At 33.1% G+C, this 18676-nt stretch overlaps 1 protein-coding gene across 1 annotated transcript; it reads left to right on the top strand.

The window, feature by feature from the left end:
• Window positions 1-547: 547 nt before the first annotated feature.
• On the top strand, window positions 548-1637 carry LOC108455603 (ethylene-responsive transcription factor ERF084-like). Its single transcript, XM_017754147.2, has one exon. It carries the CDS (start codon window positions 548-550, stop codon window positions 1415-1417), a length of 870 nt encoding a protein of 289 aa, XP_017609636.1. The 3' UTR covers window positions 1418-1637.
• Window positions 1638-18676: the final 17039 nt, after the last annotated feature.

Below are 18676 nucleotides of genomic sequence, written 5' to 3'. Positions count from 1 at the left end.
GTTCTTCATCTGTATTCACACGGTTACTCCCCTGCACCTCTTCAACATCCAATTCCATTCTCAGATATAACCGAGAAATCAAATATTAATTATATACACAAACATCATCATCAACATATCTATCTATCTTTAGTCAAAAGTGTCAAACAATCTAATCCATTGATACTAACCTGACGTCACTCAATCCAACGGCTATTAACCATCATGCACCCTCGAGATCACGCACTATTAATACCTATTTTACTCTATCACTTCAAACCCAAGCCCCAGATAGAGTTAATTACGAGTTTCCTAATCCATTTTCACCTTATTCACAATCCTGTCCCTCTTCTGGTTATTTATTAGAAAGGGTAAAGTAGGTAATATACCATTTGGGATATCCCCGCCATTAGTACTGGCAATGTAAATATTACGGTGTCATCAAAATCGACAGGAATATCTTCAAATTATAAATAAAATCTTTTTTTTTTGTTTTAATTTACTATTTTCTCTATAAATCTGGATTCAATACTAGACTATAGCATACTCGTACATTTTATCACACTCTATGAATGAGTTTCTCGTCCTTCGTCTTCTTTCCCCTTCGGTTCAGCTCTTAACAATGCAAAGTCCGGCCACTGATAGTACTTTAAAAGCTTCTGAAACAACTGAGACGCCATGCCTTTATAACCTTATTGCTTGTTCTTCTCATTCTTCAACGATAGCTTCCACCCAGTTTTACAGGCGAAGCTATCCACCCATTTACACTAAATTCTCCGATTCCGGAAATGGAATCGGAACTTACCTGGAAACACAGCCTGTTCTTGATGGGATAGCTGCTGTGGTTGGCCAACACGTCCTCTTCGGTACTAAAACCAACCCCACCACCTCAAACAGCCAAGGCGACGGTGATAGAGCGAGCACGGTAGAGACGTCGAGTTTCGTTTCGGCGTCGCATCGCTTCGGTTCTAACAAGAGAAATGTCAATGCCGCTGCTGCTTCGATGCAAAAAAGCTATAGAGGTGTGAGAAAGAGGCCATGGGGGAGGTGGTCAGCGGAAATACGCGACCGTATCGGGCGGTGCAGGCACTGGTTAGGCACGTTCGACACGGCCGAGGAGGCTGCACGTGCGTATGACACGGCGGCGAGGCGGTTGAGAGGGTCAAAAGCGAAGACCAACTTCGAAATTCCATCTGCCTTACCCCTTCCTTCACGCTGTAGTACATCATCTTCATCCACGGAAGCAAAGAAGAAGGTGAAAAGCAAAGGTAATAAAACCCAGAGGAAATGCGCGGTGGTTACCTCCGTGGCTCATTTGTTCAGTTCCGGCGGAAATGAAGGGAAAGGGAGCGAAGAGTTGGAGTTGAAGTTGGGTATGGGGCTTAATAACAAACCTTCTATGCCGTCAAATGATGTTCGTTCAGTGAATCATTACTAGTTTGCTTGCTGCATGGGAAGTTGAACTTTTTGTGTTTTGCATGTATATGCACTGAATCAAAGAAAAAAGGGCTTTCGTTGCCTGTAAAAACTCCATGTACATAGAAAGGAACTGACAGTATTGTAGTAAACTAATGCTTTCTGCATGTTTGAATGCTTTACTTTAGTTATTAGGCTTGTCAGCAATGGTGTTGAGGCAGATACTGTCATGGTTGGTTGGATTTGTGTTTTTCTGAGTTTTATTAAACTAATTTTGAAATTATATCATGTTTGCCTGTGACTAGGTGTAGTTAATTATGGTTTCTTTTGCTAATTGCAATCGACCTTACAAGTGTAATGGTAATGGTCGCTTTTTCACTTTTGGAATCAGTGGCAAACAAAAAGAGGGAAACAAAATCCAGAACACTGCTATTCCTTTTCACTGACGTATACTTTCTCAACCTGATTTCATGCAGCTACACTACGGAAACCTAGTTTCAACAACCCAAGGCTCAAAGAAATCATCTTCATTGTGTAAAAGAAATAGGGTTTAGGGGATTGAGAAGTCGCCCTGGAAAGCCGCGAGGGAAGTCAGAGTTTACGTAAGTAAATTGGTGGATTGATTTGGATTCGGATTCAGCCTTTATTAATTATTACTACTGACTTGGCGACTGATTGCGAGACCCATAAGATATGCAGTGTATGAGAGTACAGTACGCTACTGTCGTTGAATGAGTGAAGTGATCATCAAGACTTGAAACTATAAAATTAAATTAAATTAGATTATTATACATAAATTATCATGTGCTGAAATATCCCTAAATCTTTATAAATTTAAATTTTAAAGTCGATAGTATCAGAAAGATTTTATTTGAATATCGATTTTAAATAAAATTACATTCTGTTAAATAGACTAAAACAAATTCTTTTGTACAGTACTCACAGCTAGATAATTCCAGGGTTGGGACTTGGTACCACCAATTTATTGTTAATTCAGATTGACTAGGCAATAATTATAATTTTAATAATAAAAATAATAATCTTATTTGAATTAAATTGTAATAAATATTAACATAAAAGTGTCGAAGGGATTGATTTTTCGAAACTAGTATCTATTGAGGAGTCGGCCAAATCCCCAACAATGATAGATATTATTCTTATAATTAGAATTTCTTTATCTCTTCTATCTAGATTCTAAAGTGTTTACGTAGAGGAAGCATGTCAATTAATGAAGATACTACTTACAAAGCCCACGAGAGAGATGTCAATATAGTGTGTAGTATTATGCAAATCACTTACGTGTAAAGAACTCGAACTATCAGCCTAAGGGATACTTGCAAGTATGTGACCTATATTTCTCGGATTAGTGGGTTGAGTTTCTGCATACCCAGGTGATTTACATAATTAATATTACGTACTGTGATATGATACTTCTCTTGTGAGCCTTTAAAGTTATATTTCTACTAACTGAAGTGTTTCCCTTTCATAGATCCTTCAAGACTTTTTTGGTAAAAGAAGTAAAACTTCAACACGAAAACAATTGCCTATCATTATTGGGGATTTGACGGACTATTCAATAGACAACACTATTAATACTTATTCAAAATATGTTTGTCACCTCAATAAAAATGTTTTTAATATTTTATAATTTTTAAATGATGAAATAATTAAAATTTTAATGTATTCTCTTTAAGCCTGGAGGCAGACTTAATGACAAATAGCTTAATATTGAAGTTCCAGCTGAGTCATACTTCTCTTGAATATTTCAAAGCTTTTGAAACACAATTTCTCGAATCAAGTTTTATTCGACTACAATAATAATGCTGCATTCGCCTCAAATTTTGATTTTATTACATTAAATTATTTAAAAAAAAATTAATTAATATTTAAATTTTTATAAATAAATTAAAATAATAATCCATATCCGAATTTAAAATATCACACCTGAGGTGTGGTTTTAGCCTGATTCATCTCAAGTTCATTGATGACCCTAAACTTGATAGACAGATCCCACCTTTTCCACAATGAAAACTACCCTCTCTGTCTCACTGACTAAATGCCCTGCATTGCCCTGCCCTGCTCTGCCCTCCCCATCAGTGTATCTTCAATCTCCAGCTTCTTCCACTCATATTTGGACACAACTCTCTCCTTCGTTTGTTCCAATGAAGTGAGACTGAATTTATCGTTGGACAGATTTCTTGAGTTCTTATCTCAACTGAAGATACTCTTTGCACCTTCGAATCTCCCTTTCGAATATAAACTTTTAGTTTTTGCCACTTGTGCATTTATCCAACTACTTTGAAAATTTAATGCTTCATTACTCATGCTTAATCATCTTCCACGGGGGCAAAATCAGAAATTTTAGTTTTTCTCACTTACGCATTTATCTGTCTACTTTGGAAATTTAATACTTTATTACTCATTCCTAACCATCTTCCACAATAGAGGCGAAATTATAAATTTATTTAGGGTTGAAGATTAATTTATATTTTTTGAGTTAAAATGTAATTTTATTATTGTAGTGGTTAATTTTAAAAGGATTAAATTAAAATTCTTGCATTTGGGGAAAATTATAATTTTATCATGTATTAACTTAAAATTTTATAAATTTTAAAGATTAAAGTAATAATTTTTTATTTTAAGCAGAGCAAAGGCCGTGCCTACCCCTCCTTTCGCCCCTGTTCTACAACTCAGTTCAATTCATTTGGTATCCAATTTGTATAAAGTGACTTTCAATTTGGGTTAATTTCATCTTGCTCAATTTTTTTTATTTGCATACTAAATATTATTCTTTCATTAAAATTTAATTATAAAAGATAATTTTTTATAATTGTAGGTACCAAAAATATATATAGCTCGCGGCTCATCAAAATATGTTCATAATGAAAACCCACATTAACAATAGAAACACTTGTTCCTAGAATCAAAGAAACACCGCATGCACTCATCGATGCACCTCATAAGTCGCCAATGGATAAATGATACACTATACCTGACTCCTCCTAAGCCTCTAATAAGAGTGTGACACTTAGCACCCAAGTTAACCCCAAACTTTCTATAAATAGCAAGCACCCACATCATTTGTAGACATCTCATAAGCTACCCAATCATAAGGTTTCTCTTTCTACTTTCTCTAAAATTTTCAAATTTGTTCACAGTAACTATGACTCCCTTATTGCAAGTGCAAAAAAGATGTAAACCTTCGTAGCTACACGGAAACCATGAGACAAGCCCTTCATTGCACTAAGACCTTAAGCCTAAGTAATCTCAGAACCAAAAACTATAAAACGCTCACATATTAAAATGATTTCAAGGAGTTTGGGATGTTTATAAGTCACTTAGAAACCTCTCTTCACCACCCGTATTACTCTTCCATTTGAAACTCCAGGCTATAGAATTATAAACTCTTTCTCAGTACCTCCAACTTTCAAATGAGAGAGATGTTAATAAGAATGATGCCTCATCCTTCCAATCTTAGAGTTGTAAAAGACAATGCCACCCTTTTTACCTTTTCACGGTTGTTTTCTTCTATCACACCCGAACTTGTTAAAGTCTAAGTTACAAGGGTAAGTTGGGTATTAAATTGAAAAGCTTCCGGATTGAGCGAGCTCTAATGTAATTAAGAGGAAATTGCGAACTGGTTGAGGAAAGGTTAGGTTTCAACTTTAAGTTTGGTTACCTTTGAACTAGAAAATTTTTTAGTGGGAGACATGATGATTGATAATATCTCCAAGTGGCTGTTGAATTAGTTTTGGTGAAAAAAGTACGGGAGGATTATATATAAAAGAGACGTTATTCTCCGGTATTATTCTTTCATCTTTTTCTCTAGTCTATTCGGAAGAGAAAAGGGTTAAAGAGTGTCACGCCTAAAAGGAAGAGATTGAAGTTCAAGCCTAAGAAAGTGAAATTTTCGTAAGTCAATAAGCTTTCCAACTTCTTTGTATTGACGGATTTAAGTAAAATGAAAGAAAGTTAAGGATTTCAATTAATCCATTGATTTTGTTCTGTATTGGGTAAGGTTGCAGATAATCATTTAAATAGCCTTTGCAGGTAAAGAAATTATGGTTCTTACGATGATGGATTGTTTTTGTTGGAATTCTGAGTTGGTTGTTATATTTTGAGGACTAATGAGGCTAAAGTTGTAACACCCCTCTCCCGTATCCCTTGCCGGAACAGGGTTCGAGGTGTTACCCGACTTAAACTCAGCCAATCACACAAAAACCGTGCCGAAAAATTTCAGTCAATTTAAAACTTTTCTTTTCATATGTAATCTGTCCCATATATGGGCTTACGAGGCCCAAAACATCACTAGCCAACATAGGCCAATTCACATGGCCAAAACACTTATGATTCAATTCAAATCAAACTTACATATGAGTACATAATGCGTACCTGGCCCTCTTAACGTATTGAATGTATTCATTTGTCAATCTAACACGAGGTGCCTTAACCTTAGACTTTTATTCGTTCACCGGCATTTCGCCTGCTAGGCTCGAGGCTCGATATCATGTCACCGGAATTATAGCCTGCTAGGCTCAAAGGCCCGAATAGTATCTCACCGGCATAATAGCCTGCTAGGCTCAAGGCCTGAATATAATACTAGTACTAGGCTTGCGGGATTTAACCCGGATATAATACCAGCACGAAGCCTGCAAGATTTAACCCGGATATAATACCAGCACGAAGCCTGCGGGATTTAACCCGGATATATTACCAGCACGAAGCCTGCGGGATTTAACCCGGATATATTACCAGCACGAAGCCTCCCGGATATAATACCAGCACGAAGCCTACGGGATTTAACCCGGATATAACACCCACACGAAGCCTGCGGGATTTAACCTGAATATATTACCAGCACGAAGCCTGCGGGTCTTTAAGCCCGGATACACATCAAATATCATGCATATTTAATCATATATTAACACATCTAAAACACTTTTCTTTCATCTCATTTTCACACTTAGCATTTGATAGCTTATGCATAACATTTCACTCACATTCATTTCAAACTTATCAATCGATTATAAAAGCACAATGCATATTTACCAACATGTTATACTTTCCATTAGGCCATACAAGCATGATATAATACACTATCATTTCATCTTTAACATTCGACTAAATCCCTATCTTACAAGGAACACCGAACTCACATAACATTTCATTTCACAGGCATTATAGCTGTCTTCCTGAGCAATAGTCACTAAATCATTTATAACTGGAGCTAAGAAACTCCAAATCAATTGCCGTTAATTTTCCCGAAAAATAGACTCATATATCTTCTATCCATAAAATTTTCAGAATTTTTGGTTTGGCCAATCAATACCAGATTTTTCTTAAAGTTTCCCCTGTTTCACTATTTGACTAATCTGACCACTCTTCACTACGAATTGAATTTCTCATTGTACAGAACTCAAAATATGTTCCTATTTATTTCATTTGAAACTAGACTCATTAAGGAGTCTAATCATATAAACTTCATCTTATAACCATTTTCTTACAATTTATAATGATTTTATAAAAACAGAACAGAGGATCTAGAAGTCATTCTGACCCTGTTCCACATCACTTCAAATATCTCACTATCGGAAATTATTTTGCTTACACTGTTTCTTTTATAAGAAACTAGACTCATTATATTTAATTACATAATTTATTATGCTTCTAACTCAACTCCCACAATTTATGGTGATTTTTCAAAATCACATTACTGCTGCTGTCCCAAGCAGATTTATTACCAAATCACTTTTTTTTTTCACACATACCTTGCATGCATGTTATTTAAACATGCATATCACAAATCAATCATCACATACCTATAAATTCACTTAAGCATAATCTCCATTTTATCATTTTAAAGCACAAACATTACTCAATATTGTCAAAGTTCACATTCGGCCATAATACACACAACATGTTAGCCGATTTTTCCCCTTAGCATCTAATGCACATGCATGCTCATCCAACTCATATTTTTCATTGACAACCTCCTTAACTTCAATTTATTCACATCTTTAATCATGCTACATTCGACCATTATTTAACAACAATTCATGTATCCTTTTTATTAAACACTCAAAATCAACCATCTTCATACCTCATCACCAAAGACATCAAAATACCAACCAAGAATGTAACATTCATGGCCGAATATCATCTCCATCAATTAACAAAATTTGAACCATGGCTAGGTAGATTTCAAACTTACAACTTAAAATATACATGAATCTCAAAGAATAATATCAAACATACCTCAATCTAGTTACATGCATGGCCAAACTTCTTAGAAACTTTTCCCCTAGGCACCGAATATTCAAGAGCTTCTTAATCAACTTAAAGGTGACCAAATGCCTTAACGTCAATTTCTTCTTTTTCTTTCTTTAGGTACGGCAATGGAAGAAGAAAAGATGAGCCAACTTTGTTTTTATCACCCTTTTCTTTTAATAAAAATTCATATTTCATAATATTAATCCATTAAACATTTAATTCTTTAATATAAAAGACATGAAATGCCCATCACCCACTAACTATTATAATGCTAAAATGCATATATTATCTATTACCCATCACCTTGGCCGGCCACTACATTAAAAGTGGTCCATTTGACATGCAAGTCCCCCATGTCAATAATTCATGCATTAATAGGCCACTTCGAAATTCACCTATCACATTTTCAAATCTTATCACATGAGTCCTTCCTTATAAATTAATACCTAATCGATAAAATCAAGGCACGAAATATTCACACATACAAATTCCACATACAATAAGTACAGAATATAACATCTAATTATTTTGGTGACTCAATTTTGTGGTCTCGAAACCACTTTCCGACTAGGGTCAAATTAGGGCTGTCACAAAAGTAGCAAGGGAAAAGCTTAGTAGATGATTTTGGCATCAATTTCTAAGTGAGTTCCAGATTTCAGATCTTACATGAATGTTTACTGTTTCAGTATCGTGTGCTGGGTATGTCAACTTAGTGCTATGCAAATATCATTCTATGGTTGAATGTTGTAGTAATATATTGCATGTTGTATGTGTTAAGTTCTACAAATGATGAATCATTCTAAGGTTAAATGTTGATGTATCGTGATGCATGTTGTGTGATGATATGCAAATGCATAGCTGGGTGTAAGTTTAACTATATTGAGTAGATGAAATGATTGGTGTAATATATGTTGTGTATTAAATAGTAGTATTGCTTGAGTTTTGGTGTATGAAATGTATGCATGGACTGTACCGAGACCGCATATGCACTTTATTTTATATATGTGGCTCTGCAGAGGTTTAGACGGACTACACGGAGAATGATATCAATGGTATGTGACTTGTGAAAGTTTGGGCGAATTGTATAGAGAATGATATTAATGGTATTTGGCTTTGCAGAGGTTTGATTGGCTTGTATGAAGAATGTGTGTACACGGATATGAAAGCCCTTTACAGGTAGTATGAAACTCTGCGGAGTCTGAGGCTTTAAGCCGTATATGTGAAATGCAAGCCCATGGCTATAACATGATCCAAGAAAGTCCGTCAGGACTATCATATATGTGGAAGTCTGTTAGGAGTATTTTACAAATATGATTCCGCAAAGAAATGATCCATTCTTTATAAGTTCACGTGCTCATAATCTGTTCCTAAGCACGAACTGTAATGTATGAACCATTTGTTATTAAGAGTCATATTTCATATATAATGTTCTGCTAGATTCTTCTATCTGATCGATACGAGAGTATTTTTGAGTTGCGATTCAAGCAGGTATTCTGTCTAAAACTCTGTACAAAATATATATGTATCCGCAATATTGCTAATCGTCTATGAGCCCATCTCTTTATGGGGGCCTTCTATTATCAATCTAACTGTATGGCTGTAAGTAGGGATTCACATTCTTGAGTCAGTTAGGACGAGTTACTAATAATAGTTCTGTAACAGCCTGGTTTTGGCTAAATCGGAACAGTGGTTTCGGAACCATAAATTCAATGTCAAAAATTATTTTAATATTATTTTATGTGTTTACATCATGATAGCATGTATTTGTGAAAGTTTCATAAAAAAATTTTACTGTTTGAATGCTTAATTTGGTAAAAAGGACTAAATCGCGTAAAATGTAAAATGCATATTTTATTAGTTAAAGGTGTCAAATAGCTTTGGATTTTAATTATGGTGGATGGTAGTTAGACTATTAAAATGGTGGGTGGAAAATATTGGACATTAAATGGATGATATTAATGGTATTTCATTAAGGTTATATTGGTAATTAGCATAATAACATATAACAAATAAAAAAAATGAATTTTTGTCCACCTTTCTCTCTTTCGGCCGAATGTTGATGAAGAAAATGCATTTGATTGAGTTTTAGGGCTCGGCACTTGCAAGTCTAAATTGGTAAGTGATTTTGACTCGATTTTTAATGATTTTTACGTTTTTTAGATCGTTGCTTCGTATTCTAGTTAGCCCATATCTTAGATTTCGAAACTATTAAAGATTTTGAGAATTGCCATTGTTGAATCTATGTGTTCTTTGGTGTTTGAAGATGAAATATGAATTTTTGATGATAGATTTTCATGTTTTGTAAAGTGATTTTTGATGAAAATGCATAATAGGGATTTAATTGTGAAAAGTGCAAATTGAGTGGTTGAGAAGTGAAATAAATGGAAGTTTTGGGCTGCTAGGGATCTATAAATAATTCGGCCAAGTTGGGTTTATTGAAATTATGTGAATTTTGTGTTCTGTGAAATAATGATTAAATTGTTAAAAGTGTAAAAGTTTAGGGGCTAATGTACAAATAGGCCTAAATGTATGTTTTAGACTAAATTGAATGAATGGTTGATTAAATAAGTTAATTTTGAATTCATATAGATCAAGAAAGATAGAATTCAGATTTAGATCGGGGGGAAAACAAGGTTATCGAGTAGTTGACCTGATCCGTCAATTTAGAATACGAGGTAAGTTTGTATGTGATGATTACATTATAAATGTATGTTAAAATGCTTTAATATTGTATAAATTATTAAAATGGGATTATGAATAATGTATGAATTGTGAAAACAACTCTATGAATGCATTCGATAATAGAAACGAAAAGTGTGAAAGCCCGATTGAACCGTAAGAATAGTTTTGGATATTATTGACATGTCAGTAAGTGATACGTTGAGTTGGATTTGGGCCATGATATTAGCATTTCGGGTGCGTATTTTACCGATTTGGCTTTGGGCCATGTATATCGGATGATTTAGCTTCGGACCATGATAATATTTCTTTGGATAAGTTACCTTAATTTGGCTATGGGCCATGGTATAGGTACTTATCGTACGAGAATCCTGAGTATCCGATTTCTATTATGAATGGTTCAATGGGTAAACGAATGATGTGGTTGAGAAAGAGGTTAGTATGAAGCAATACAGGTATGTGCAAAACCTATTAGAGTATAAAATAGTGAAAGTTAGATGAGTTTGTATTTGATCATGTTTTGAGACATGAGAAAGGTTTGTAGTTAATATGTATATGGTTTTGTCATGTGTAATTGGTTGGTTTTCATTTATTCAATGAATTAAGTTATTAACATACGAGCTTACTAAGTGATGGAGCTTACTTCATGTTATTTTTCTATGTTTTATAGTGAATAAAGGCTAGCTCGGATCCAAGAGTCATCGGGAACATCATCGTACTATCAAACATCTAAGTTGGTACTTTTGAATTATACAATAAAGGCATATGGCATATATAGGCTAGATGTGGTATTTTGGTTGTGATTATAGCCATGAAATTTGGCTTGTGAATGATATTAATATTGATATGTATTTGGCTATTAAAAATGGTTGTTAATGACTTTTGCAAGATGTTTATAATGCTTTGTGAGATGGTTTGTTTTGGCATGGTTGTAACCAAGACATTATGGAAGTTAAAATGGTTATTTGAATTATGATGGATGAAAGCTTGAGAAAGGTCTTATTGTGGCATGAATTTACATGTCAAATTGGTAGTTAAATGGTACGTATTACAGTGAATGAATTGATTGAGTTGAAGATGGATTTTGGTTATGAATATTAAGTTGGTATATATATATACATATTGTATGAATTAAGGTAAAGATTATGTTGTTCTGGTATATATTTGAGTAAGTGAAATGGTTGTATTTGTATAGCATGGATTGTGCATGAATTGAGATTGATTTGGTTGCCCTTTTGTGTATGGAAATTGTACATTTTTCCTTGTGTAGGTACATTAAAGTTGGAGCCGCAAATTGGCCTTGCAAATGGCCTATTTTTGTCCATATGGGCAGAGACACGAGCATGTGTATCAGCCATGTGCGACATACGGTTATGGTATATCGCCGTGTGTCCCTTGATGATGCTTAGAAATCAAGTCAGTGAGTTACACGGCCTAGACACACGAGCGTATAGTCGACCGTGTGGCCAAGTCGGTATACCCTCCAGTTTTCATATAGCCTGGCACACGGGCGTGTCCTCGGCCGTGTGATACAAGTTAATATGTATGCCTTGTTTCCACACGGCCTGAGACACGGGCGTGTCTGGAGCCGTGTAAGGCACACGGCCTGTTTACACTGGCGTGTGGCCCCTGTATGGTTGGGATTTTTTTAAGTTTCCAAAATTTTCATATGTTATCGGTTTAGTCCCGAGCCACTTCTAAAGCATGTTTAAGGCCTCGTAGGCCCTTATAAGGGACAATGTGTTTGTGATTAAATGGTATTTGAGTTTGAATGCATAAATGTATGAGTTATGTATGTAAAATGATGTGTATTGATTGGTAATACCTCGTAACCCTACTCCGATGACAGATACGGGTTAGGGGTGTTACAAGTGCATAACAAAAATTATTCACCAAGACCTATCTCACTTGGCTAACCATATCTATTGATGCAAGTCTAGTACCACAAGAATTATCTATGGTTTTTCTTTCATAAGTTCACAAGGAATAACTCTTAAGGGGGTAATTGCACTGAAGTTCGCAAGGACAATTATGGAAGAAAGAATCCGCACGTATCACCTACCAAAAATGTCTAAAGTCTATACATCTTGTAACACCCCTAACCCACATCCGTCACCGGAACAGGGTTACAAGATGTTACCGAAGTTTACGAAATAATTTCACAAAAATTCCATTATTTACTTATATTCACATCAAAGCTATCCACTCAAGTCATAGTCACTAAATTATTAATATCTTGAGCTACGAAACTCCAAATTAATATCCAAATTTTTTTCCTGAAACTAGACTCAAATATCTTCCTACCATAAAATTTTTAGAATTTTTTGTCTAGCCAATAAGTACATTTTATTCTTTAAAATCTCCCCTGTTTCACTATCTGACAGTTCCGACCCAACTTCACTAAAAATTAATTATCTCCTCATACGAGATTCGGATGATGTTATCGTTTGTTTCTTTTAAAAATAGACTCATTAATAATTTTTAGAATATAAATTATAACCCATAATTATTCTTTTACAATTTTTAATTATTTTCCAAAGTCAGAACAGGGGAGCTCAAAATCACTCTGACCTTGTCTCACAAAAATTCAAATATCTCCTAATATGAAAGTCTTTTGTTTACACCGTTTCTTCCATGTGAAACTAGATTCAATAACTTTAATTTCATATCTATTAAACCTCTAATTCGATTTTCATAATTTATGGTGAATTTTCAAAGTCAAACTACTGTTACTAACCAAAAACTGTTTTAGTACAAATATTGATAACTAGTTTATAACATCTTTACTTCATTTCATTTAAACTCTATACATGCCATATAAATCTTTAAACATAAAACAAAAGCTACTAGAGTTGATCTGGATAGTGTGCGTTGTTGTGTTGATCCGATCTACCAACTTCACTTCAATTCAATCTACATAAAAATATCAAACACACACAAGTAAGCTTATTGAAGCTTAGTAAGTTCATAGATTTAAAAGTAATGCTTACCAAACATAATATTTCCAAAAAATAACAAAACATTTACTAAAGTTCCCTGCCATTCACAACCACTATTATAATACTTCATATAGTTGAGCTCAACATTAACGACTACTCAATCTTTTTCATTTGGTTAACTCCTCTTGTATTACTTATTATCAAATTTGGAAACAGCTTACAAAATTGAGTACGTTGTTACTCAGTGCCACGATTCACAACTCAGTATATTGAAATACCATACCTACATCTTACAACTCGGTATGGGAAATGTAACGTACCGAATTTTAAGGTTATCAGAAAAGTGTATTTTCGGGTCTCCGTTTCTAAAAAATCTATTAGTAAATAATTATTAAAAATATTTATGAAGCTAGTCGAGTGGTTAATTAGAGTTTAATTGAGTGAATTTAGCTTAATTAAGAGTAATTAAGAAAAAAGACTAAATTGAATAAGGGGTAAAAGTTAAATTATCAATTAAAAGAAAATAAAAAGGACTAAAAGGAAATTATACAAAAGTATAAATTGAGGCGGTTTTTCGTGAAGAAAATCTAAGATTTTTTTAAAGATATTTTATGTTTTAGTTATATTATATATATATATATAAACTAAAGAAACAAAAAGAAAGAAAATAGAAAGCAGAATAGGAGAGGAAGCAGAAAGAAAAGAAAAGAAGAAATTTAAGGATTTCAAGGTTCAATTTCAAATTGGTAAGTTAAATTAAGTCATTTTCTTGTAATTTTTGAGTTTATATGAAACTAGATCAAAATACTATTAAGTATGTGCTGAAATTTTGGAAGATATTAGATTTTTAGACATTAAATTTTAGTGAGTAAAGGTGTGAATTGGGGATTGATTTAATAGAATTTCTAACTAGAAGTGGGAGATAGAATAAATTGTAGAATAAGTTATAAATTTTGTATAATAGGGACTAAATTGAAAGAAATTAAAAATTATGATTTTTATGCTGAAAATTTGTTGTTAAAGTTTAAGTTTAGTTAGAATTTGAATAGAAATAAGGTATAAATTGAGATAGAAAATGGATGAATTTAGTTAGGACTAAATTAGAATTAAGGCAAAAGTTGGATAGAAATTGAAATATTTAATGTGAAAATTGAATGTTAGTGTATTGATATTTAATTTTTTAATTTCCGTAGCTAAAGTTGTCTCGGGAAATCTCGGCTAAGTAAGGAAATGACAAAGACAACGGGAGTTAGCTCAGAAATTCCGGTTTGTATTTCTATAATCCGAACTTAGTTATTAATTGTTATATTTTAATTAAAGTATATGCCAAATGTTAAGGTAAAAATTATTGTGTTTTATGATTGAAATGGATTAATTGGTATATGTTGAATTTTGAACTTATATGAATATATGTGATTGATGTCGTATTGAATATGAATGTATGTTATATTGAAAATTATATTGATTTGGGAAATAATTAAATTGATAGAAAAATGTGATTATTGTGAAATTGAATACTTATTAGTGAAAAGTGAATGGAATTATATTGAATTGAAAATATATAATTAATTAATTAAAATATGAATTAATTGAAAACTGAAAAGTAAATTAAATACCCTATTAACTAAAAATTAAATACCCTATTAACTAGTCAGGCTAGTCGGATATAGTTGGCATGCCATAGGATATGAAGAGTACGGGTTTTTCCGGATTACTGATCAGGCACTTATGTGCCGACTACTGTTACTGTTACCGTTACTGTTATCGATTCGACACTTTGTGTGTCGAATATTGTTACTACTACTAATTCTTTATTCTTTTTTGGATTTGTTCGATGAGGTACTCGTGTACGTCTTCGCTCTTTATTCTTGTTCGGCCGGATGATGAAGCACTATGTGTTGTACTAGTGTGTTGGTTGAATCCGTGTATCCGTCTAGGTCCGAGTCATGTTAATAGGGGTAAATAAAGGAACTGGAAAGATTGACTGTTACTGAATAATTTAATTGTTACTGTATATTTGATTTTTACTAAATAATTGGCTGTTACTGGATAACCGATCAATTGATTGATACTGAATAACTGATTATTATTGAATAATTGATTGTTATCGAATAACTGACTATTACTAAATAAATAATTGTTCTGATTGACTGATCTTTAGTGAATATTACTGATTGATTAATTGCTATTGAAAATTAATAAATGATTTTGAATTTAAAGTAGACCAAAACATTGGTTGGAAAGTGAATGTTTGAATACTCATTGAGTTTGAAAAGTTCAATATATATAAATTAATATGTTTTATAATTGTTTAAGTGTTCGGATTATAGAAATACCACTGAGTGTATACTCAGAGTACGGTTTGTTTCCGTGCGCAGGTTAAGGCTAGACCGTTGAATCAGCATCCCAGGCCGATCCTGAATTCAATGAAGTAAAGTATGTTGAGTATTGGTAATGGCATGTACCTAGGATGTCTTATGAGAGTCGTTTAGTTTGTGAAAGTATTGATAAAATAAGTAAATTATGGTTGGCAATGGTATATAGTATGAATTTGAAATTTGAAAGAAAAATTCGTAGTAATTCTAAATTAGTTCTGAATTGACTTTATTGTTCATATTGGACCGCGAGGGCCCATTAAATGGACGACAACGTTTATATTTAATTAATGTCTGTATTGTACTGTACTGACTGGTAATGTCTTGTAACCCTGTTCCGGCGACGGTATGGGGTTAGGGGACATTACAGGAAATGCCATACCTACGTTTATTAACTCAGTATGGATAATACCATACTTACGTTTCACAACTCAGTATGGTTAATACCATACCTACGTTTCACAACTCAGTATGGATGATACCATACCTACGTTTCAAAATTTTTCTATGGATCAACCATGGTCTTATCCGTCAATTCATCACATGTCACGATACGAACTTACTCAATCCTGTGTTTTTCCTAATTTGAATTTCCACCTTTATTCTTTCATTTTAACATGATTTTCACAATCCCACATCAAATTCATATATAATAACACATTATATCATTCAATCATTCACAAATAAACTTATAAATTCAACCATATGAACTTACCCAGCTGATTTGTAGAAGATTTCGAAATCTAGGAACTATTCCGCAACTTTTTCTTTTCCTCGTTCGTCTTTGGATTCTTGATCTATAATATAAAATATTTCCACTCATTAGCATTTATTTCATTTCTATTTCACTTCACAATTTATGCTCTTCAACTTTCAAAATTGCACTTTTACCCTAAAATTTATAATTTTTACAATTTAGTCCCTACTCAATTCACCCATCAATTGAACTGATTTTTCTCAATTAACACTTTATTTTTCATTATAAACTATTTCAAAACCTTTTATATTCTGAATTTCAACACCAACCTCTAATTCACAATTTTTTCACAATTAGGTCCTAAATACCATTTTCTATCAAAATCACTTAATAAAACCACCTTAATATGAAATTAGAACTTAAATTTCATAATAATTCATCATAAAATTCCCTTAATCAGCTAGGGTAACTTCCAATTTCACCCACCAAATAAAAAACTAATGAATTCTATAAGTGGACCTAATTGTAAAAGTCATAAAAATATAAAAATTATCAAGAAAAAGCAAGAATTAAACTCACATGATGTAAAAATATGAAAAACCAGCTGTCTCCAGACCTTCTATGGCGTTTTGACAGAGAAAATATGAAGAGATCTTTAGATTTTTCAATTTTGTCCTTATTTTATATGTTAAAATTGTGAAATTTCCAATTTTGCCCTTATTTTCCTTATTTTTCTGCTGATTTTCTTGCCCTTGCCGTCCAGCCTATTCAATTTTAGGCTTAATTTTCCTTTAAATCCTCTTTCTTTTAACACTTGAGCTATTTAATCCTTCTAGCAAATTTTGCATTTGTTAAATTTAGTCCTTTTTATTTAATTGACTACCCAAACATTAAAATTTCTCAACCAAACTTTAATACTACCTTAATGACACTCCATAAATATTTCTAAAAATATTTATGGCTCGGGTTTCAAATTTGAGGTCTCGATACCTAGTTTTTGACCCATTTGACCTAATAAATTCTTTTAATTCACCAAATTCACCAATTCAAAAATTCTTCTAAATTCTTACTTAACTCATAAATATTAAATTACTATCTTGTTCAATCTTACTTGTCGGATTTAGTGATCTCAAATCACCATTTCCGACACCACTGAAAATTAGGCTGTTACACATCTGTATTCTTGATTATACGTCTATGGAATCTCATACGTGGAAGCTTTATATGAGCAAGACCGCAAATATTTTGAATGTGTAATCTCCTATTTGGAACGTCTGCAATAGATCCAACACAATCAAATAAGCTTGAGTGTTCTAAAAAGGTATCGATTGAGTTAAATTGTGTGATGTCAATATTATGCCGGCAAGATTGGCAAAATGTCCTAGTACAAGCAAAGTCAAATATGAATTCAAAACCTTGAAGTAACAGCTTATTAGCATTATGTTGATGCGAGGTATGGACCGTTCACTAAGTTTATTCGAACTTACGGTGTTTTATTATGTCTCACAGGTATAATGGTAAATTCAAGGATTCGAGGATGGACCAGGCCAGAATTTGTCGAGCTCAGACGGCTTTACTTTCATTTGTAATATGTATACAGCGAGGAAACCCAAAGGCGGAGTCTCAAGGTCAGAGTTGAGTTGTTGCTAAGTATAGTCACAAGATACAATTCTAGGACTAAGTAAATATGTCCATATAGTAAAGGTAACTTTGTAAAAATTTTAAATTAATTTTAACAATCAATTGAAAAAAAATCAGTTTAGTTAATTTACAAAAAAATTATTAATTTTATCCCTTTTTAAAGAAATTTTTAAAATTTTAATTCAAATTAAAAGTAAAGAAAGGTTTAATTTTAAAATTATGAATAAAAAAGTCAAAACAGATGGACTTAATGAGCAATTTATTTGCTCGAAATTTCAAATTTCTAATAAAATTAAAATAACAAGGATTAAAAAGACAATTTAAAGAGGCGAAAATCCCTAATAATAAAGACGGAAACACGGAGGAACCTCTTACCAAATTTCCCACTTCTCCCGGTATTTAAATCCCAAAGTTCATTTTCTTTTCAAAGATCTCTCTTTTTTCTCCCTATGTTGTCTCTCTAATTTTCCTCTTTCTATCAGCCAGTTCCACCGCCGGAGAACCCAAAGTTCTCCGATTTTTGACGACGGAGCACCGGAAGTGGCGGTTGGAAACTAATTTAAGAAAGTACTCTCTTTTTTTTTCTATCTTTCATTTTCGGAAACAAAGTCTCTTCCTTATTTTGTTTCATTTTCTTTCTTCCTCATCTTCCTCTCTACTGAAACCCCATATTTTTGTAA

Source organism: Gossypium arboreum, chromosome 9, assembly GCF_025698485.1.
Source record: "Gossypium arboreum isolate Shixiya-1 chromosome 9, ASM2569848v2, whole genome shotgun sequence".
Classification (NCBI taxonomy): domain Eukaryota; kingdom Viridiplantae; phylum Streptophyta; class Magnoliopsida; order Malvales; family Malvaceae; genus Gossypium; species Gossypium arboreum.
This window is presented reverse-complemented; position numbering and strand designations above follow the sequence as displayed.